Source organism: Lonchura striata, chromosome 1 (assembly GCF_050655825.1).
Source record: "Lonchura striata isolate lonStrDom1 chromosome 1, ASM5065582v1, whole genome shotgun sequence".
In the NCBI taxonomy this organism is placed as follows: domain Eukaryota; kingdom Metazoa; phylum Chordata; class Aves; order Passeriformes; family Estrildidae; genus Lonchura; species Lonchura striata.
This window is the reverse complement of record NC_140703.1, coordinates 56,082,919-56,105,653: the sequence shown is the minus strand read 5'-3', so window position 1 is coordinate 56,105,653 and position 22,735 is coordinate 56,082,919. Positions and strand designations below refer to the sequence as shown.

The window sequence follows — 22,735 nt, the reverse complement described above, 5'->3', positions numbered from 1 at the left end:
TTTCAGCTGCCTCAATTAGATCTGTATCTAGGATAAAAATGTCCTGTGGTTAAGTCATACATGCAACTGACCCTTTGCCTTCATGAATATGAATGCCCACAGAAAAGTTAAGCTGGGAAAAAATACGGCAGTAATTTCTCAAGAGTAAGTTGGCAGGCTATGCTCATTTATTTATTTATATCTTCTCCAGTCATAATGCCTACTTTAGGATGTATGGAATTTATTCTATTCACACTTTGCTTAGAGATATTTAAGAGTATAAAAAATGCTCAAAATATTCATAAAATAATGCAGCTAATTTTCAACATAAAAATTCGTTCCGAAAATGACCAAAACATTCCCAAAAACTACCTACTGAGCAAGAGAAGACTGTGAGATTTATGATGAAAAAGTATTCCTGTCAGAAGTTTCTTCACATTTTTCTTTTTTACCTTAACACTAGTGGTTTTGACATAACATACATTTTGTATCATCTCACTCAAGTTCTAATCTTGGAAACAAGCCTAAAATCAACATTAAGATTGGCTCTGTAAAATAGCTAAAAAATTAATAAAAAAACCTGATGGAAAATACATTCTTAGACTCAATACTGAGGAAAAGAATTTTCATATTCCTAATATTGAAGGGATCATATTTTTTTTTTTAATTTTTATTTTTTATCTCAGGAAAAATAGGTTTATATTATTTGAAATAAGTTTTAAAATTCCAGCCTCTAAGAAATGACTGAAACATTGGTATGTTAATCAATCAATTGTAATATTTTTGACCTTGATATTCAGAGATAAGGATAACATGTTTGATATTGTGATTTTCAGTGATGCAATTCCAATGGCAGAAATGTAGATATCTAAGAAGAAAAAATAACTGAATTAAATATCTAAAAAAAAAATATAATATCTAAAAAGAAAAAATAAACTGAATTTTTTCATAATGTTGAATTGGCCTTTCGCAGTGAGGTCAAAAAGCAGATTGTAGGTCAAACCATAAATATAAATACATTTATATGAGCAGTTTTAATATATTTCAAATGCATTAATTTATATACAGCTTTTCACTGTTCTGAATAACTTTAACCTCAAGGGAGTCTAAAAGAAAGGTGAAGAGGGCTTTTTCACACTGACATGTAGCGATGAGACAAGGGTTAATGGCTTTAAGCTGAAGGACAGTAGGTTTATATCAGATATAAGAAAGATATTCTTTATTATCAGTGTGGTGAGGCACTGCAACAGGTTGACCAGAGAAACTGTGAATGCCCCATTGTTAGAAGTGTTCAAGGACATGTTATTTTGGGCTGTGAGCAAACAAGTCTAGTGCATGACATCCCTGCCCATGGCAGGGGTTTCAAACCCAAACCATTCTATGATTCTGTGGGCATAAAAATAGAGCATGATATTGAATTCTGAGTGACATTCTACAGGAGTGATTTTAATTAATATTAAAATACAGCTTTTTGTCTAATGAACTGTGAATAATCAAGTTTTATTTAAAAAGCCCTAATTTGTTTAGGTACATGCATTGCCTAGTTATCCAATTATTGCTGCAAAATTAAAAATGGGGAAAGTCAAATCTGTTAAATTAGGAAGGTCACCAAAGTAATTAAGACTGCTGAAGCATATTATTAATATTTTACAGTAGGTGGGGCACTACTGAAATTTACCTGCTTTTCCTTGTTATGTAAATGATGGGCTTTTGTACCATCTGTGTTTAAATGAGTTAATTTACAGATAAAAGAATTGTAAAAGAGAAGGCAATGTTCTGGGCTAGAAAATTCTTATCAGCAACAAAAATAAATTAAAACTGTTTTCTTTTCTTAGTGAGATAGTGTGTTGCTAATTCTACATTGAGGATGTTGAAATTTTTTACCTCTTCTTCAAAAGAAATAAGATAACAGAAAAAAAAAAAAGAGCACCAGTGTTATAGGTGAAGAAATTTGCATTGAGGATGAAGAGAACGATAATCATACTCCTGTGGCAAATTTATGTTTCTGGTATTTAATAAAGAACACAGAATTTAATGAATAAGAAATAAGTCACTATGCCACTCCAGTCTTAACCAGAGTTAAATTTTGGTTTACTATTCCTATTTTGGTGTTGGTATTTTGCATTTTTGACTACAGGAACAAAATAGTTTCAGACATAGACATTAGATACTCCGTGAAAAATAGCAGGAAGCACTAATTGCTTAAGACGCATCAACACCTAGAGTTTTAAACAGTTTAATACAAGGACATAAAGAATTTTCTGATATAGAAGTATATAAGGTAACCACTAGGGAGTTGTACAGATATTTTACTAATGCCATCCTGAAGCATTTTCATGTATCACCAGTTGGTGTAGTATCAGCCACAGAAATAACTATTACAGATCTATGGATGTGTACAGTAGCACCAATTGCCATACCACTCAGTTTTCTTCAAACAGTAAAGTAACACATAATGTATAGGAAATGCAGCATAAAAAGGAAGGAAACCAAAATTAAAAAATAAAGATAGAGAAGGCCATGGTAGAAGATCTTGAAGCTGATAAAGTCAGCCAAAGTAGAAGTTAATATTTGCATGTACATGCATGTTTATTCCTGAACTTCCAAGTCTGACACTTGTGCAGTGAGCAATATTCATGGTCAATCTTTACATCTTTCAAGGCCTGAAAACAAGTTGCTAGGTATCTATGATGTTTATTTAATTGCATGTCAAACTATATGACATTAGGATTCAGGCTCACTCTCAGTTGACAGGTGACACTAAGATGGGTAGGAGTTTTGATCTGCTGGAGGGCAGGAAGGCTCTGCAGAGGGATCAGGAGAGGCTGGATCGATGAGCTGAGGTCAATTGTATTAGGTACAACAAGGCAAAATGTCAGGTCCTGTACCTGAGTCACAACAACCCAACATATGCCACAATATAGCATTTAACTAGAATTTGTTTGTTGTCCCAGTCACATGTAAGGATCTTTTAGAGGTAGCGTACTCAGATTATTGTGATTTTGGTAATATTAGTTTGCTACCATCTCCTCTCCCCCTCCCCTCTCCTCCCCTCCCCTCCGTTCCCCTCCCTTCTCTCCCCTCCCCAAATCAAACCAATTAGAAGAATACTTACAGATACAGATGCAATATCATCAAAGTGAGAATGAAATGCTTAGAAGAATGACTGCCTATTAGACATCATAAACCAGGTGACCTAGAGACTGTCAGAAAACATTCAAATCTTATGATTACTGAGCTCCTCAGAAACACAGAAGTAGTGTTCAATAAACACTGTCAAAAACGTTAGTCTTTCACACAATCTGCATATTTTTGTACTCTTATCCATGAAGTAGACAAAAAGTGAACAGTAACCCATGACAGACTACTGCACTTTATATATTCTCAGCATTTGCTAAGTATCTAGTGTCACTGTCTCATCTTCCCACATTTTGTAATGTTTTACCCATGTGAAAAGGTATGCAGCATGAGTTTCTCTTAGTCTTTTGTTTAGATAGTATTTTTATTATATGAGAAGATACAGGAAAACTGAAAAGAAAGTTACGTTCACTCAGAAAGACTTTAGCTAACTTAGTAATTATGAATGGAAATTACTTTTCTTATTAAAAAAATACAGAATAGTTTCAAATGGGCTAGCAATTTCAGTCATCTTGGAAGAAAGTTATTCCACTGGTGGGAGATACATAATCAAGTTCAACCTTCAATCACAAAGAGGACCTAAGTACTTGTGATTTTTAATGTTTTACCCAGCAAAAGGCACTCAGAAACAGCTTTGCAGTATTAATAATCACCTTGCTTGTTCTACAACAGCAATATTCTCAGCATTAGAACTGTCAGTTGTCTTGACAGTCAGACCTTTTTACACAGGAATGCTCAGTGTTCAAGCTTTTATACTTTTAAGCAATCAGTAATATTCTGATCCCTTCCTGTAGATTTATAAATGTGGGTTGCTCTTCTGTTGCCTGTCTATTGCTTGAATGAATTGAGAAACAGTTGAAGATGACATTAGAATACTGAAAATAAATCTAGAGTCTTGGAGTCAACATTAAATTCTTCTAAAACTGTGGACATCCAATAGTCTTAATTTTGCCATTATACTTTGTTTTTATTTTGCTGAATGACTTTAGAGGTTTATGCCTGTGAGTGCATTTAAGAACTTTTGAATGTCATGTTTGGTGAAAATGTAAAGCGCAGTATAGAAGTATGAAGTGTAGCACAGAATAAGATAAGATACAGAGATATTAATTTGAATATCAAAACTTTAGATTTTGTTGCAGTCTTGTTCTTGCCTTGCAAGTTATGTTAAGAAAAAAATTGCATAGTGAAAACTCTGTCATTACCTAATGTTATACTTATATTTTTTATTTTCCTTTCAGGGCACACCATTCTCTCTCCTTAGAGATATGTTCAGTTTTCACTCTACATCTGAATAAATCTTCAAGCACAAGTAAAAACCTTATAATAGTCATCAAAGCTTCATAAACACATGGATGCTTCAGCTGAGTATTTCTTTGAACACCAATACATTGTGTACCATCTTATAAACAGATAAATAGGTATTTTTGCTGTGATATAGAATTATAGAATAATTTGAAAATGACCTTTTAAAGGTCATCAAGTCCATCACCCCTGTAATGAGCAAGGACATCTTCAATTATATCAATTTTTTAGAGCCGTGTCCAGTCTGATCTTGCATGTTTTCATGGATGGGCCATCTCCAGTGTTTTATCACTCTCATTGTATAAAACATCTTTCTTATAGTATAAAACATTTTTCTTATACCTAATCTAAATCCACCCTCCTTCATTTTAAACCCATTACCCCTTATCCTAGCACAACATATCCTACATCTAACCTTTATTCAATGTTTTTTCCAGTTATCGGAAATGTCTTTTTTTTTAACTAGAACTAGAAGTGGATAAGGATATTTGTAAAATCCCAACAAAAACAGACACTGCTCTTAGATTCACCTTTGGACTTAATTGTGGACAGTGATTTAGTGTGTAGAAGCCAGTTATGTTGGTTTTACTTGTAAATAGGGACCAAAAGTAGGGTTTTTTCTGACTTGAATTTTAATAGGATCTCTATCAGAGATCAAATTTCTTATATTATTTTTGTTGTTGTTGTTTTAACACAGCACCAGTGCTGTCCAATACTATTTATGGTGAAAATTATACTAACTTCTGGTTATCATGTAATGTGGTTTTTGAGGCCCAGGCATACAAAATTGATAGCCTAGATAGTCCATACTTCCTATTAACAGAAAGGTTTTAAGCAGGATTTACTAAGTAGGATAAAAATGGCTCTGTTGTGAACAAAAATCTCTATCTATCTTATTTTTCTTTCACAGTCTTTCTTGCCAGTGAGACAGCTGGCAAGATAATATCATTTAAAGTGACAAACAATTATCTGTCATCATTATCTGCAATGATCTCAGGAAAGTTAGAAAAATGGGCTTGTATTTTCTCAAAAGTAAATGACAGGAAGGTAGGAAACCTACATTAAAACAATTTAAAGTATGAGTTCCACTACCTGCAACAGAAAAAAATTAAATGTCTATTTTTGCTTCACAAAACTCTGTAGGCAATGCAGCCTGGTTTTGCTATGAAATTTCTTGAGTGAATTGTCAATATCTGAAGGATAATTGAAATTTTAAAGTCATTCCTAGAGAGAATTTAGAGCTCAAACCCCTTCTAATTAAAGTAAGTGGAAATATTTTCACTAAGCTGAGAAGGAAAGAGAAAAGGTCATTCTCTTATATCAAGTAATATATTGAATGGTATGACAGACGTGCTAGCATTAATTTAGATTTTTATGGAGAAACAAAAAGGCTTGGGAAATCAATGGCCTATATATAGAGGAAGGACAGAAAAGAAGTAACCTGGGAAAAGTGTACATAACTGGAGGCTAGTCAGAAGTCTTCTCTGGAAAGAAAAAAAGCTATTGAAATAGATTCAAATTCATGTTGGAAATTTGTTGTAGACCACCAGATAGAAAGTACTGTAAAATGGCCTGTGAAAGCAAAAGAGTTTGTGATAAATAGTTTTGATTGAAGATTTTAATTATCTTGATGTAAACTGGTATGAATCTGAAGTAAGACTATAGTTAGACAAATGACTATGCAAAGAAAAATACTTTGAGGTTCCATCTCAGATTTTCTCTAAGCGGTCCACACATCAAATTTGGTCATTTTACAAATCAAAATGTTGCCATTTTTTGTTTCTTAAACCTAAACTCAATGCCTAAAAGTCAGTTTTGCAGTCTTACATCTGCTATGAACAGTTATCCTTGAAAATCATATGTCAAACAGAAATTCTTTTTATAATGAACACATCACAAACAGTACTGAATTGTTCATATAAGAAGGCAAGTTTCTTTAGTATGTAACACAAAACTAGTGATAGAAGATGAGATGGTAAAATGCAAATTCAAGGTAAAACTTTTACGAAAATTATTTTACTTCCCTATATGAAACTAATAGACCTAATAGCAAAATTGGCAACTCTTCCATGGATGCAATAAATTGCTTTACCCAAGAACAGTTTGCTGTATATGCAGCCGTATGACAGCCTCATTCACTTTTAAAGCTGAAGAATGTAGAAGGCAGGAAGTCAAGAGAAACTTAGGAAATTAGTCATGACCTCTTTCAGTTCTGAATAAAAGAGAGCTATTGCATGAATAAATAAGATGCCCTAAATCCTGAAAGGGATAAGACAACTTACTGAAGTTACAAAATTAATTTAATTTTTTTTTTATATATAGATAAAAACATGGAAGATTAACAGAAAATATATAAAATATATCTCTGAAAGTTTAGTTTGTCTACAGCAGACTGTATGTGGCTTCTACTGCAAAAAAAATGCTTCACATAATTGGGTCACTTGCTGTGAAATTTCATTTGGAAACAATCCAAAGAAAACTGCCATAACGTTGAGGTGTACTTTGTTCAGAGTTTAGGAATATATTATTTTGATAATTCAGCATGGAAACAACTTTAATGCTGATATTAACTTTTAAAAATGAGGAAAAAAATGTTCAATTCAGTATGAAAAACTAGGAGGCTTGTCAAAACAAAAGAATCTTATCCACATAAAATGAAGCTTCTTTTTTATTTTATTTTTCTTTGTTTTTTCTTTTTATCATTCCTGTAAAACATACATATTATTTTCATTCTAAATAAAACTGCACTTTTAAAATCATAATATTAAACCAGTTGAAGTTTCTTTTCGTTAGAGTTATCTCATTCACATACATGACTTATCCAGCCAATGCAGAACTAGTAGTAATAAGCCCAGTATTTAGCTCTGAAGCTGTGGAGTAGTTGGGAGCTCTTCACTGTGACTATTTTTGTTCTTTGTTGATAAGAAATTACTGAGTAAATTCTGATGATGGATGGGCTATAATTGTTTCAGATTTGCTTTGGTTTGGCTTTTGAAAATAATTCAGGGGATTGTAATGATTAGATCTGCACTGCTAAAAATTATTTTATTAGATCGTAAAGATTTCAGGTGTATTAACAATAGTGTAATCTTTGCACAAATACAAGAAAACACACCAAAACCACACCCTAGAGGGAACTAGTGCTGGTCTATGAATTTTCAATGATAATAATATCTATATCTAGTTATTAAATCTCAAATACTCAATAAAATCAGCAACAAACACATAATGATAATAATAACAATCGGAGTAGATAATATTTTAAAATCAGTAACAAATCCAGTAAGTCTGTCTGGATTTTGATGGCAAAACAGATATTCTTTACAGCACAGGGTTTCAGGAATTAGCCCTGCCTATTACATATAAGAAATTTCCCAGTGAAAAATTGGAGGAGTTGAGCCATTTATGTTCTTATGGATGTTCAAGGGCCTAACAATCCCTAATTCTGTCTAAGGCCCTTTGTGGATTTTGTCCCTTATCACTCTGATGTGAAGTTATAAACCCCTAAATCACATTTCAAAAAGTTTTACACCAATATTTACTTAGGAAACCTTCTCACAAAAAGATTTTTCAAAATATATTGTAGAAATAAATTCATTATCTAAATTCCAAATATAAAGGTCTGTGAGTGAATGCAGAGCAGCTGCAAATTAAAAATGAGATCAAAATTACTGATGTGGTAGTCTGTTATTTTGCATTTTTTTCTTCTGTAGTAGGGTTTTAAATATTCCTTGTTATAAGTTTGTAATGGTTCATTCCATGTACCTCATTTGGCTTCCCTAATGGTTCAGCCCTGAGTGGTTTACCCCAAGATTCTCCTGCCAAGTGTCTGTCAATCCATCTGTCAATCTCCTTGTACCTCCTTTGTTCCCTTCTGGAATGTTCCCTGTCCTTCATCCTCTCCTCGAAGCAAGATTGGGGTACAGGGCTCGCTCCTTCCCCTTGGTGGCTTCTATTGAATACCCTTACCCTGCACCCCTCCCCTAATCTGATTTGACAAAAGATGTATCTCATACTTTAGGTTTGATATATTTTCTGGGTATTTTTGAGGTCAGGGCTGTGCTTGGAACTCTGCTACTAGTCAAGATACCTTATACAATTGTTTCTTTCATCCTCACACCTTTTTCTCAAAGTAAAGTAAAGGTATGTGTCTTTATACAGCTTCATGGGAAAAAATCAGCAAGTAAGAAAGAGAAACACATATTGCTATATGTTAAATCTCTCTTCATATATGTTAATAACACAACCTTAAAGCTACTCTCCCAGTTCCTATTCAAGGACGAGTTTGTGAAGATAAAAGATGGGAAAATCAGGGTACTCTTTGCAGGTGAACACAGAATTGAAGAGCCTTGGGACTTTATTCACATACTGGTTACATCTTGAGTGTTGTCAGTACAAGGCTGAGATACACATCATCCTCACCTAATTAACATTCCTAATCCAAAACCTGTACAGAGAAAACTGTAAAAAATTTTGTAGAGTAGTCAACACAAAATTAAAATTGCTGAAGAAAATCCATAACTCTACTGCATGGGCAAAAGTTGAATAGAAGCTATCAATGTAAAGCTATATGGGTAAAACAATTTGGGTTTTGGTTCATTTTTTAAATACATATTGTTCTATTAAAAGCACTTCATAAATAGTAACTAAGATTGTTGCAAACAACAGAGAAGGTAATACATTTCTTAAGGGTTCAAATAAAGTATTTGGCTTTTCCAAAGTATCCCTCTATCAAAACACCCATCAACATTAACTTTACACTGAACACTGAATCTTTCAGATCTTCTTCCATCTGCTGAGGCTCCTTACTATAAGTGAATAAAATTTTGTCTTCCAAATTAGCAAACTATAATCCAGGGCTATGTACTAAAAATTTTTCCTTATAGCCTTGCAGACAAGTAGCGGAAGAAGAATTTTATATTTTTTTCTCAAAAAAAATTTGATTTTTAAAATTCATTTAATATCAGATATATTATGTAGAAAAAGATAATTGTTATAACTATATCAATATAAATATAATATCTTTGATAGTATCAATTTCTTTTTATTAGATTCTTCTTAAATTACCAAATCAGGCTAATGCCTGAAAACTAGTTGGTTTTACTTTGTTAACAAGCCAAAAAAAAAAAAAAAAACCCAAACAAACTCAAATACCTTTTTTTAAACATATAACTGGAATTCAGTGGAACTCCTTTCTTCTATACATTTTCTCTATACATAATGGATTTTAGGGAATCAACATATGATTAAATTTAAAAATAAATCAAAGTATAATTTAAAATAAAATATGAGTCATTTTCTTTAACTATACAAAAAAGTTTCTCACTAACCTTTGAGTAAAAATTTAATCTAACTTCACCTTCACAGCACCACATTCTTAGATTCACCTGAGAGAAGTGGACATTGATTCATTACCTAATTATTACATGAAGATAAATAGGACAGTGAAGCCAGATATTTTGTGAATTTATGTATGCTTTGATTATTGACGGTGTAGTGCAATGTGATTGCTTAAGTGGAATTTTTAATCTGAAAGTAGATTCTTAATTTAGAAAATGCTGGCTGTTCTTTACAATAAAGACGAGGTAGGGATGAAACAATGACCCAGCTTCAGAAGGAGTTTAGCATGTCTAGGAATAGTATTTCAATCTACCCTTTCTGGAGTTTTGTTACTATGGATACCATTGGTTTCTTTGGTTTCTTAATGCTACAGGACATAAAATAAAACCCTTCAAACATATAAGAAACATTGCAGTGTACTATAGTAAGAGTTAGACGTTACAAACTCTGGAAATAAGGGCTTCTTTTGCTGATGCAGGACTTAACGTTAGGCACTGCAAAGACAATTATTCAGAACAACGTAACCCATGAAGCAAATCTGTAAACAAAGCCATTTCTGGGGACAGATGGGGTTTTACCTGGGAGGTTTCTTGTTAAATTACTAGATGATGATCATTAGTTTTCAACTAAAACAACTGCAAAACACCCATGTTATTCAGTTTTAACTCAGGTTTGGCATCCCCCCCCTGTTAGATAACTCACTGCTTGCCAAGGTCAACTTGGCCATGCTCAGAAAATTGCAATGCAGATATTAAATTTCATTCCTAAGGTGAACATCATATTCCCAGAAATTGGTTGCATTTTATGGCAGAATTTTATTAATATTTCTTCTGTCTGGAACAGGGGTATTTGGAGAGCTTTTTTTTTCTCCACAGTAGCTCCCTGTTCCCAAACTCAATGGCTGTGTTTTCAACTCACTGCAAAAGATTATTTTCTGAAGCAGCTGCAAAAAACTGTTCTCTGCTTTGTGCCTTATATTATCTGTCTTCACGACTGCTCCAAGGAGAGGCACATAACTGATTGTATCTGATAGCACACTGGCTCCCATGGGCAGGCTTAGGACAGTAAGGCCCTCTCTGGCATCTTCTTATCCATTAGCTTTGTGCACAGCCAGTTACACTTGGGACACTTTCTTTGGAAAAAGACAGAAGAGACTGTGGCTCTCGCTTGCTCCGTCACAGGGATTGTCTACGCCGGCTAGCTTATCCCCTTCAGGTGACCGGAGGGAGCCACGAGTGTGGCTGCCCCCAGCTCCTGTCTCAGAGCGCTGGGTGGCAGTGATTGCCTCGGCGTGGGTGACGAAGGCACGGCAAAGCCACGATGATCCAAAGCAAAGGAATAGGGAGCGGACACCTGTATGAGGTCTGCAGAGCTTTTATTCTCCCAAACCGGGACAGTGACAGATGTCCAACAACCTGGGGTCTGACAGGGGGTTATAAAGGGTGTGGGCGTGAGGGGGATGAACACAGAACAGCCAACAGGAAAGGATTACATCACTGCAGGGGGCCAATGAGGAGAATTTAGGGAGGGGAAAGGCTTCCAGGGACCAATACTGACAAGAACAGGGATGATTGACATTGAACTTTCTAGAAGAAAATGGGGGTGGTTTCAGGGATTGACAGGTAAAGAGGGCAGTACCACCTGGACTGACAGGGATATTTCTAGATACTGAGGGAGATTGACAACCCTGTGGCAGGAAAACTTTTGTGGCCAGCAGATAGGGAAAGACCATTCTAGGGAGGAATAGGGGACACATGGAACATACTAACATAACCTATCTAACAATTAATTTCTAACTTAATCACCAAAACCCTTATAAACCCTTGTGAAACTACCACGCCACCACATCTCCCCCTTTTTTATTTTTTAAATTTGAGGGGACGCTGGAGGTAGGTTTAAACTTCTGTTCCCGCCTGCCGGTCTCCCTCCCACCATTCTTCTTCTGTGGAGACTGCGGCGGCGACTACAATTTTTGGAGTTTTAGTTCTAGTCGAGGTCGTGGCGGAGGTGATGACGCGTTTAAGGATTCCAAATGATAGGGAGACTAAGAAAATTATTATAATAAGGTAGGCAATGTCCTTGATAATGGAAATCATCCACCCTGATAAATTCCAGTTTTTAAACATGTCTCTAAACCAGTCTTCATTTTCTTGTTGTACTGTCCCAATTAAGCTCTTCATCTCCTTGATGGATGCGTGGACGCTTTGGCTCTTAGATGACAAATTAAAGCAGCACAACCCCTCAAAATCTTGGCACCCATGCCCATGAGCCAGCAGCAGAAAATCAATGGCTGCCCGATTTTGCAGGGTAGCCTTCCGGGTTATTTCTTCGTCTTCTAGGAGGTTACTTAAGGCTGTCGATGTCAAATTTGCCTGCTTTGTAACCCAACACTCTAAATTGCCCAATTCACTCAATGCTTTGGCTGCTGCCACCCACGGTAAAAACACGGAGACAGCAATCCTTTTAGATTTGGCCCAATGATAAATCTCGGCGTCACAATGTTCGTCGAATTGGCTTGCACTCCGTTTTGAAATTTTAGTTACCCTTTTGGCATGCCGAATTGGAATTTGGGTCATGTTGGGAGAAGCCAGGGAAAGACGCCCCAGAGTGCAGGGACCTCCGAGGAGACGAGAGGGGATTCCAGGATATGCCCTATCTCCGCAGATTAGGAACATTCCCTTTTCCAATTTTCGTGCATATGAGTCATCAGTTGAAGGAGCCCCCATCTTAATAACAAACTGGCACCATTGTTTTGCTTGAAATTCGATCTTATGTTGTTTTACATCTTCATATAAGTCCCTACGAGAGCTGGGCTCATATTCAAAGTGTATGCAGTATATTGCTTTTGCAGAACCCAATAGTTCAAATTCTTGAGGCTCCGCATACTCTTCCGTATAGGGAAGATCGTACACCCACTTTCTCCAGAGTTGTAAGGGATTGGTAATGGGCGTTTTGGCAGTATTGACGACTCCCCAATACCTAAAGATTTCAACCCATTTATTCGGAGGGTTTTCATTGTTAATCTGATTTTGGATGGTGCGCAGCGAGGTGGGATACTCTTCTAACTTAAATGGAATCCCCACCAGGCAGGTGGACATGGGATTCTCTGCTGCGGACGAAGAGAGACAAATATGATCTTGTTTGAGGGCATGGGCTAAGGTTACCCATACATTCTTCCGGGGTTGTGGAACGACCCACGCGTCCGAGGACTGGAATAGAGTCAGAGGGTAGAGCCAGAGAAAGACCAAAAGTCCGAAGGGTAACATAATTGTTGCCTGAGGGGAGAGAAGAGAAACATAACACATTAATGCATAAGAAAATAATTTCGCCTGCTGACCATCTGGGAAGGCTGAAAAAAGGTTAGGGAACTCTTCCCCCCTTGCGGCGCCTTCGGTTGGATGCAACACTATCATCGGTGGGGTCTTCCATCGTGTTGGGGGAATCACTCTGTATCTGTTTTTCTTGTTGTGTTGATGTGTATGGTTTGACCCATTTTTTGGGGACCCATTTGACACCTGAGGGCGTGGACACGCAGGCGTATCCACGTCCCCATGTGACCAGTTGGAACGGACCCTGGATTTTTCCAGAGTCTGGATCCCTTACCAGCACCGGAGGCCGTTCTTCTGGCCTCAGGTGATCACTTCTCCCAAAATGTCTCAGGATTGGTGGATCTGGCCTGTCGAAGGAACAATTGAGGAAATTGATGGTAAAGAGGGCCTTGCAGAGCCTAAGTTGTGGTGATAGCATCTTGGTATCTCCCCGCTGGCGCTGGAGGACTTTCTTCAAAGTTTGATGTGTTCTCTCTACCACAGCTTGGCCGGTGGGGGAGTATGCAATCCCTGTCCGATGTTGAATTCCCCACTCTTGTAAAAACTCACTGAACGCCTTAGAAGTATAAGTAGGGCCGTTGTCGGTCTTAATGGTATTAGGGACCCCCAAGACTGCAAATGCCTGCATAAGATGGTTCTTGGCATACGCAGTTTTCTGCCCTCTGTGGGCTGAGGCGAAGACTGCACCAGAGAAAGTGTCCACTGACACATGTACATGCTGGTACCTTCCAAACTCTTTTACATGTGTTATGTCAGTCTGCCACACTTCACAACTGCGGAGTCCCCTAGGGTTCACTCCGGAAACCACCGTTGGAAGTGAGGACTCCTGGCAGTTGGGGCAATCGGCCACAATTGCTCTGGCCTGGTCTCGCCGCAGGTGGAATTGGCGGACCAGACCCGGAGCATTTTGGTGGAACAACTGATGGCTCAGCTTGGCCTGTTCGACGATGTTGGGCCGACCAGCCAGCTGTAAAGGGGCGGCCAGAGCATCTGCCTTGCGATTGCCCTCAGCAATGAAGCCAGGGAGGTCGGTGTGCGATCTCACGTGCATCACGAAAAAGGGTTGCTCTCGGTGGGAAACCAGGTAAATTAATTTCGAGAGCAAGCCGAAGATCACAGGGTTTGAGATTTCCTTGAGCACTGCATGCTCAGCCCTGGACACCACACCTGCAACATATGCCGAATCAGTAACAATGTTGATGGGTTCTGGGAATTTTTCGAAGGCCCTGACGACTGCGTCCAACTCAGCAACTTGTGGAGAGCCCTCCACAACCTTAACATCGGCTTCCCACTGCTGAGTTTGAGGGTCTTTCCAAGTCATTACTGACTTGTGCGATCCTCCGGACGCGTCTGTGAAAATTGTCAGTCCCTCTAGGGGCTTTTCGCTTTGAATGCTTTTTGGAATTAGGTCGAATTGTGTTTCAAATAATTTGTGTCCTGGATGATTAATTAGAATTTGTCCGGTGTAACTGTCCAGAGCGAATTGTAAACATTCATTGGTATGAAGCAAATGCTCAAGGGTTTCCTTAGTTAATTTCCCCGTCGATGTTTTAATGGGAAGGTGTATGCACGTAAAATCACACCCCGCCAACACTCTCAGGCGAGCCCTGGCCCGCATAATCAGCTGAGCCATCAGCTCCTGCGGAGTTGTAATGCTCTTGGACATTTGGTGACCAAGGAACACCCACTCTATTATCAAGAGAGGGTCCCGTTGGTCTTTGTCCCATTGAAAAATGAGCCCGTGAAGGTGTGGCAGTTTTCCTAGAACAATAAATCTGAATGTGAGGTCTTCACGACAGCGATGGGCTTGTCTGCCCACTATGGTGGACTGAACTTTCTCTAATGCGGTCCTGGCCTCCTGGGTCAGCGCCCTCGGGGAATCTAGGTCTTCCCTCCCCTTCAATAAGTTGAAGAGAGGGGACAGGTCCCCCGTGGTGAGCCCCAGCCAGGGCCTGATCCAGTTCAAGGACCCACAGAGCTGGTGGAGGTCACGTAAGGTGTTTGGGTTATCACTAATGATAATTTTTTGAGGTGTTATGGTTCTCTTACTGATTTCTAGGCCCAGATACTTCCAAGGCGGCAGCCGTTGTACCTTTTCTTTTTGAAGCTCAAATCCGGCCACCGACAAGGCTGTGATAGTGTCCTCCAGTGCTTCTGCAAGTACGTTGTCACTGCGGGCACAAACAAGGACATCATCCATGTAGTGGTATATGATACAATTTTCCCACTTGGCGCGCACCGAGGACAGAACTTTGGCGACATACCACTGGCAGATGGTAGGGCTGTTCTTCATCCCTTGCGGGAGAACTCGCCAGTGGTAGCGCTTCATGGGAGCTTCTCGGTTGATGGAAGGCACCGAGAAAGCAAAACGTGGCGCGTCAGCTGGGTGTAAGGGAATATGGAAGAAACAATCTTTTATGTCTAAAATTGCCAATTTCCAATTTTGGGGGAGCATAGATGGGGATGGCATCCCTGGCTGGAGAGACCCCATGTCCTCGATGACATTATTGATTCTTCTCAGATCGTGAAGGAGGCGCCACTTGTCTTTCCCCGGCTTCTTGATAACGAAGACTGGAGAATTCCAAGGGCTATTAGTCTCGACAATGTGGCCTTTGGCCAGTTCCTCCTCCACGATGTGATTGAGCGCCTTTAATTTTTTCTTACTCAGCGGCCACTGCTCTACCCAGACAGGTGAATCTGTTAGCCAATTAAGTTTCTGGGTGAGGCGCTCCTCAGTGGCCGCTCCTAAAAATCCTGAGGGGCCGGCAGTTCCAATTTGGCCCCCCACTGGGACATGGCATCTCTCCCCCAGAGAGTAAACTTAGAATTTAACACGAATGGGCGTACAGAGGCTAATTGCCCATTCGGCCCCTTAATTTGTACTATGCTCTTTGACTGCCTTGCCAATTGCGTGCCCCCTACGCCTAGGACTGCGCTATCCACGTCCTGCAACTCCCATTGTGACGGCCACTTGTGTGGTGGAATGACCGTCACATCTGCTCCCGTGTCCATCATCCCCTGAAGTTGGATGGAATGTCCCTCGTTCTTAAGGCCACACCATACGAGGGGCTTCTCCTCTCCCAGAATTTCAGTGTAAAAAATTGAGAGGTCTAGGTCATCGCACAAAAACTGAGGCACTGGAATGGCCTGTGCAATGACCTGTCCCTCCGGCAGGAAGAGGGGGGGGTGGACACAGCGCGCCATGAGGTAGAAAGTCTTAGGATCCGATGTAAGGATTGCTGGAGGAATTTCCACCTCAAGCGGGGTGTGTTTGGTGTCCCCAATGATAAGGTACTTGCAGTTTAGAAGATCCTTGGCCCTCTGAGTCTCACAGTTGGTAATGCGGGGTAGAAGCTCTGGCGATGCAACGATGTAGTGCCAATCCTGATTGGAGAGATATACAGATTTCGTTATTTTAAGCAGGTAAGGTTCTACAGTACTGTCTGTATAAACTTGGCTGCTGATACTTGGAATGATGGAATGGATTGCAGCCCTAGCAGTGATGTCCTGATTACCGTGACCTGCCCCATTTGTGTCCTCACGCGGGGTAGGTCCGCGCTCCCCCTTTAGTTTTTTTGATGCTGTTTGTCAGATTTCCCCTCCCCTGTGTTCCCCCGTTGAGGCGGTGCCCTTCCAATGAAGGGACATTGAGCTATAAAATGTCCTTCCTGTTGACAATGGAAGCATCTACGCGGCTTTGGTGGTGTAGGTTCTGGAGGTAATGCCGTCGAAGCTACTACTTTGTCTCGCGATTTTTTTGCTAGATCTTCTGCGAATAAAATGGCTTTTCGTGTGCACTCCTCAATCAGTTGTTCTAGCGCTGGCGGAGGCGATGCTGGAAGTGCCAAGATGACTCGTCGGCACGCCTCATTTGCATTGGTAGTAACAATCTCTCGGATTAGTTGATCCTGTGCTTCTTGACTTTCCACCCTTTTTTCTACAACTTCTTTTACTCGGTCCACAAAATCAGTAAAGGGCTCTGTAACAGATTGCTTAAGAGAAATGTAAGAAATAGCAGGTTCCTTGGACGGCATGCTGAGAAAGGCCCGCTCAGCAGCATCTTTGGAGAGATCTAATACTGGCCTCGGGATCCCTGCTGCTTGTTTCTGTGCTTGGCTCCAATCACCCTCACCAACAAGGTGGTCTAAGGTAATAGGATTTTGTTCTATGTCGGTTGCATACTCGGGGCTCTGCAAAATTTCTGGAAGGAGGTCACCTGCTAATCTTTTCCAGGTTCTTTCCCACATTTTATATTCAGAGGATGGGAGCAGGCAACTGAATAAACGCTTTAAATCTGCAGGGACCATGATATTTGAATTGAACGTTGCCTTTAAAATGCTCCGGAAAAATTCACTTTTGGATCCAAATTCTCGCTTAGTTTTGCAGAGATCCTTGATGCAATCGTACGAGAGGGGCTCCCATCTTGGGTGTTGCCCTCTTCCATTATACGTGACTGGGGCCAGGAACGGAAACTCGTTGTTATCATCAGCTTTCTGCCTTCCAGGCCCATCACTCCCAGCCCCCACGTTATCGTGGGAACCGGAAGTGAGGGCGTGGGAAACAGGAAGCTGGAGGGCAGGGTCCTGGAGGGCGGAGCCCTGACTCGAGGTGACGTGGCTCGAGGGTGGTACTGATGGTGTTCTGGGAAAAGGGGTGGGCGTAGATGACGTGGCCTCAAGGGGTGGTGCTGAGGGTGGAGCAGCATGAGAAATTGTGGGAGGGGCCTGACTGGCCGCCGCAAAGGAAGAGGAGGGGTCCGGAATAGGAAGGGAGGGGTAGGAAGGAAGGGGTAAAAATGGATTCTGGGGAGGAGAAGCACCCGCCACGAGGCGACAGCCATTTTGTGATGTTAGAGAGGGCGTTTCTACAGCGCCATTTTGTGGTGCTTCTCCAAAGGGACTAACATAGGGAGTAGGAGAGTCGAGGAAAGGATTTGGGGGAACAAAAACTCTTGGCAAACATTTAGGACTCGCAACTCGGTAAGAGGGACTAGGAGAAAGGGCAGGGACAGGATCTCCGACAGTGTGGCCAGCACTGCCAGAGCAAGGGTACCGGAGGGACCTGGGGGAGCCAGGGAGAAGGCGGCAGCTCTGTGGCTGCTGCAAACATTCTGCTCCCTGCGCCTGTTGCTGGCGGTCAGCTCCCCCCTGTATCTCCAGTCTAGGGGAAGCGGGAATCGGAGAATGCGGTAGGGAAACAGACCTAGGGAGAACTGGGGACTTTGCAGATGGATTTTTCACCGTACTGTTATCCTTAACGACATCCCAAATGAACACAAACAGCTTCATATACCCATTTTTGACTGAAGGGTCACCCCTCCTGGCGCCCTCAGTTAATAGTAAACCAACATTTCTCCAAAATTCCCGATCTCTAACGCTCTCAACAGAAACAGTGGGAAAACGAAAGAAAATCCATCTGACAAATTTTTTAACTAAATTTTTTGAAACACTTCTAATTCCCTCCCTCAACGAACATCCCTCCCTCAGGAGTCCCGCAACCTGGACATAAATCTCCCTTTGTTGTGTGGACAGCCTAACACCCATTCTGCCCACACAACTTAAAATTCCACCCACCTACTGCAGGAAATGTAAAACGTAAAAAATAGAAAGGGTCTAGAACGCCAGCGGCGGCAGTCTGCTCACGCTGTGCACAACGTGTCCCCTAACCTCGGGAGCGCAGCTGCCAACCTAAGGAGCCCCCCCCCGGTACCAAGGAGACTCACCAAAAACCGCCGACGCCTAGAAAGAAAGCTGCAGTAGGGGTCCTTGGATCCGGAGGCGTCCTCCCTGGTGCTGGAAGGATTGTGCTTCCTTCCCCTGGGAGCACCACCGGACAAAAATCGGCGTGCTCACACAGGGGCGATGGTGCTGCCAAACTGTAAAATCCCTGGGCCGATGCCCAAAGGCAACAGTCTTTTCGTGAGGCTAGCTCACGTGGAGTCCGACGTTCCTCGACGGTGTCCACGCTCTGGAAAAGCCGCACGTTGGCGCGCCACCTGTGGCTCTCGCTTGCTCCGTCACAGGGATTGTCTACGCCGGCTAGCTTATCCCCTTCAGGTGACCGGAGGGAGCCACGAGTGTGGCTGCCCCCAGCTCCTGTCTCAGAGCGCTGGGTGGCAGTGATTGCCTCGGCGTGGGTGACGAAGGCACGGCAAAGCCACGATGATCCAAAGCAAAGGAATAGGGAGCGGACACCTGTATGAGGTCTGCAGAGCTTTTATTCTCCCAAACCGGGACAGTGACAGATGTCCAACAACCTGGGGTCTGACAGGGGGTTATAAAGGGTGTGGGCGTGAGGGGGATGAACACAGAACAGCCAACAGGAAAGGATTACATCACTGCAGGGGGCCAATGAGGAGAATTTAGGGAGGGGAAAGGCTTCCAGGGACCAATACTGACAAGAACAGGGATGATTGACATTGAACTTTCTAGAAGAAAATGGGGGTGGTTTCAGGGATTGACAGGTAAAGAGGGCAGTACCACCTGGACTGACAGGGATATTTCTAGATACTGAGGGAGATTGACAACCCTGTGGCAGGAAAACTTTTGTGGCCAGCAGATAGGGAAAGACCATTCTAGGGAGGAATAGGGGACACATGGAACATACTAACATAACCTATCTAACAATTAATTTCTAACTTAATCACCAAAACCCTTATAAACCCTTGTGAAACTACCACGCCACCACAGAGACTTACATATCTCGTTTGATTTTTGTTATGTACGCTTCAGAAGCAGATTGTAAAAAGATGATAACTGCTATTTACCAGGAACCCAGTAGAAGCCTGGGTACAATTACCCTCTGACTCATCTGCATAGTTGATATTTTGGATACAACTCAACTTTTCATGCCATTAAATCCTTTGAAAGGTACTGTACAACAGGCCTATAGTTAATTGGATCATGAAGAAATACCCAGGGAAGAGTTTTCGGTTCTTAAAACCTTGTTAAGGGGAATAAAGAATGCACTTTGTATTTCATTGGTTCAGTTAAGAACCTTTCATTGGTTTATTTGCTGTTTGACCTGTATAACCAAAAATGGAACAAACAGTAACATGTAGTCCAGTTAAATACTTTTAGTGCGTTACCTGCCTGCAAATAATACAGGAAAAAAAAGCACTAAAACTTCCCTAAGACTTATCAGCTCTATCTACTCCAAATTTTCTTGACATAATCACATGAATATGCAAAACCAAAATTGAGTCAAAACGTTAAGTTGTTGATAAATATCAACCCCATGACTTACATTTAAGTTTCAAATTAAATATAAGTTCGTATTTATGTGTCAGTCCAGTATCATGGCTGAAAAATGGTTGAATTTCATATTTTTATCCAAACTTGGATGTAGTAATGTTAAATAGATCACTTTAAATCTATAAAACAGATTTGTATTCACATAAAAGTTTTGTGCAATGAGTATGGTCTTTATTATTTTGAACCAATCAAAAACTACCATTTTTTCTGTACAATGCAAAAATAAAAAGAGAATGTCACTGATTTAATTATCATGTGTCTGTCATACTGTGAATAGAAACCGATAACAAATAGTTTCAAGGGATTGAGTTTTTACTTTAACTCAAATGAAATTAAGATTAAGGACCTAATACAACTGTGAATGAAAACACTACTTCAAAAATAAATCTGAATATAACTGGAATTAAAAAGGAAAAGGATGTTAAAACCACATATTATTCATAAAATCAAATGTAAAAATTTAGACTTACCTCAAACCATATATTTCAATAAGCTCAGCTGCAAAAAGTCCTTGAGGAAAGTGATATCAAATTGACATTTTACACTGAATTTTGATTTTATTAAATGTCTTTAAAGATAATACTGTGAACAACTTACTGGTTTCTTTAGTCATAGCTTTTGTACTCCTTAAAAACTAAATAGAAACTTCCATTCCATAAATACATATATAGAATATAATTTTAGAATATTAATTTATTTATTTCACTTTAGTGCCAGTAGAGACAGTTTTAACTTAGCAGCATAATAACAGATATCTGTAGATTTATTCTTAGCATCCTGCAGAAAAATAAGACCTACCATCCTATAAAAGCTTTAATAACTTAGTTCAAGGCCCAGAATCTTTGTCTAGCTTTTTAATTCAGCTGAGTTTTCTTTGATTGCTTGCAAATTATTACAAATAAATTCTTACAAATAAATGAAGAGATTTGTATTTAAACCTTCATTACTTAGTATTAGTAGTGCCATTCTGTGTCACTATTTTCTACCTCACCAACCTGGATTTTGTTATCTGCACAGTGAGCAGCATTCATTTTGTTTATATATGAAAGGAGGAAAAAAATAGTTTCATTAGCTAATTGAGATGTATTCCTAAAACACACAAAAATTATGTAGTATTTTATTATTTATGCATCACAAGGATGGTGCTTGGGTAGGAGAATTTAATTTACAGGTCAAGTAATTCTGGAAATCTCTTCCAGGGCATAAACCATTTTATACCTTAATATTAGAAGAAAAGAAAAATGGATATATATACAAACAACTTACCTGTCTAATTCATTCCCAGTTTTTAGTTGTATAAATGTAAAATAAATCTCAGTTTGTTTCTGGCCTTTGTTTTATAGGAAACAGGCTTGTGCCTTTCAGACTGAAACATGGCATTTTATTCTAAGATGTTGTTTAGTCAGTAGCTGACCACAATAGACAGTAGAGAAGAGGTTGTTTCATGCTGGATTCCCTGTACCTGCTTAGTATTTTAATACTATTTCTACAGGCTTTGAAATGTACAGCATTTCCTTATGCTGTTGCAACATAGGGAATACAAAGCAAATCCTCAGGTTCATGATATACACACCTTCCTGATGAGCCAGCTACAGCAAGTATGTTGCTTTTGAGTTGCTCTAGTAATTTCACTTCTCTAAACTAGCATTACTGACATTTCATGTTTTTCATAGGCTTGTCCATCCAGAAGACGATCTAGAACTCTTTGCACTTAATGGATTTTAGAGAGCCCCCCCAAAAAAATGAGTTGTTAGAACAAGCACCTCTCATAAATTCACATCAAATATTTATTTTCTAAATAAATTTTCTTAAAGGACACAGAAAGACAAAAATATATATTAAGATATCACAGCCTATTTTCTGCCCAGAAGGGGGCAGAAGCAAGAAACTGGTTATATGATGAATATTAATTTCCAGAGTAAGACAGATATGGCTAATTCAAATTTCACAGGTTTTCCCTTATGCTTCATTTTTCCTGAAGTATTGTCTAAAATATCTACCATCCAACATCAACAACGACCTTTCACAGTCTAATGGGATTAATTTCGACTCTTGAGTGTTTTGGAGACGGTTACATAATTTAATGCCAAGGAGTGACCAATGGAAATAATGAGGCATTTCTGGAGTTAGGTTTGTTTACCTATCTTTGAGAGCTGTCTTTGTCCTTTCATATCTGGAGATTCACCACTCACCTACCTGGAAGTCTTGCTGTTTACTGTTGGTGAGTGCTTAGTCAGCTAATGTTTGTTGATATTCAGTATAGTCACAGCTGTCACATGAATAAGCCATATGTATCCGACACTCCCACATCTGTTCTCCTTTTGTGTCTATCACTATGAGAACAGAACACAGATATTGACTGGGGACATGGCAGGTTGCATGACCTAGGATTTG

The 22,735-nt window shown here is 39.7% G+C and overlaps 1 protein-coding gene across 1 annotated transcript; it reads right to left on the bottom strand.

Annotated features, from left to right (window-relative positions):
* Window positions 1-11,117: 11,117 nt before the first annotated feature.
* LOC146768681 (uncharacterized) lies at window positions 11,118-19,759 on the bottom strand. The gene is made up of 2 exons (XM_085576799.1): window positions 18,811-19,759; window positions 11,118-13,034 (listed from the first exon to the last, which is right to left on the bottom strand). The coding sequence occupies exon 2, from the start codon at window positions 13,023-13,025 to the stop codon at window positions 11,655-11,657; it is 1,371 nt and encodes a 456-aa protein (XP_085432925.1). The 5' UTR covers window positions 13,026-13,034; window positions 18,811-19,759; the 3' UTR covers window positions 11,118-11,654.
* Window positions 19,760-22,735: the final 2,976 nt, after the last annotated feature.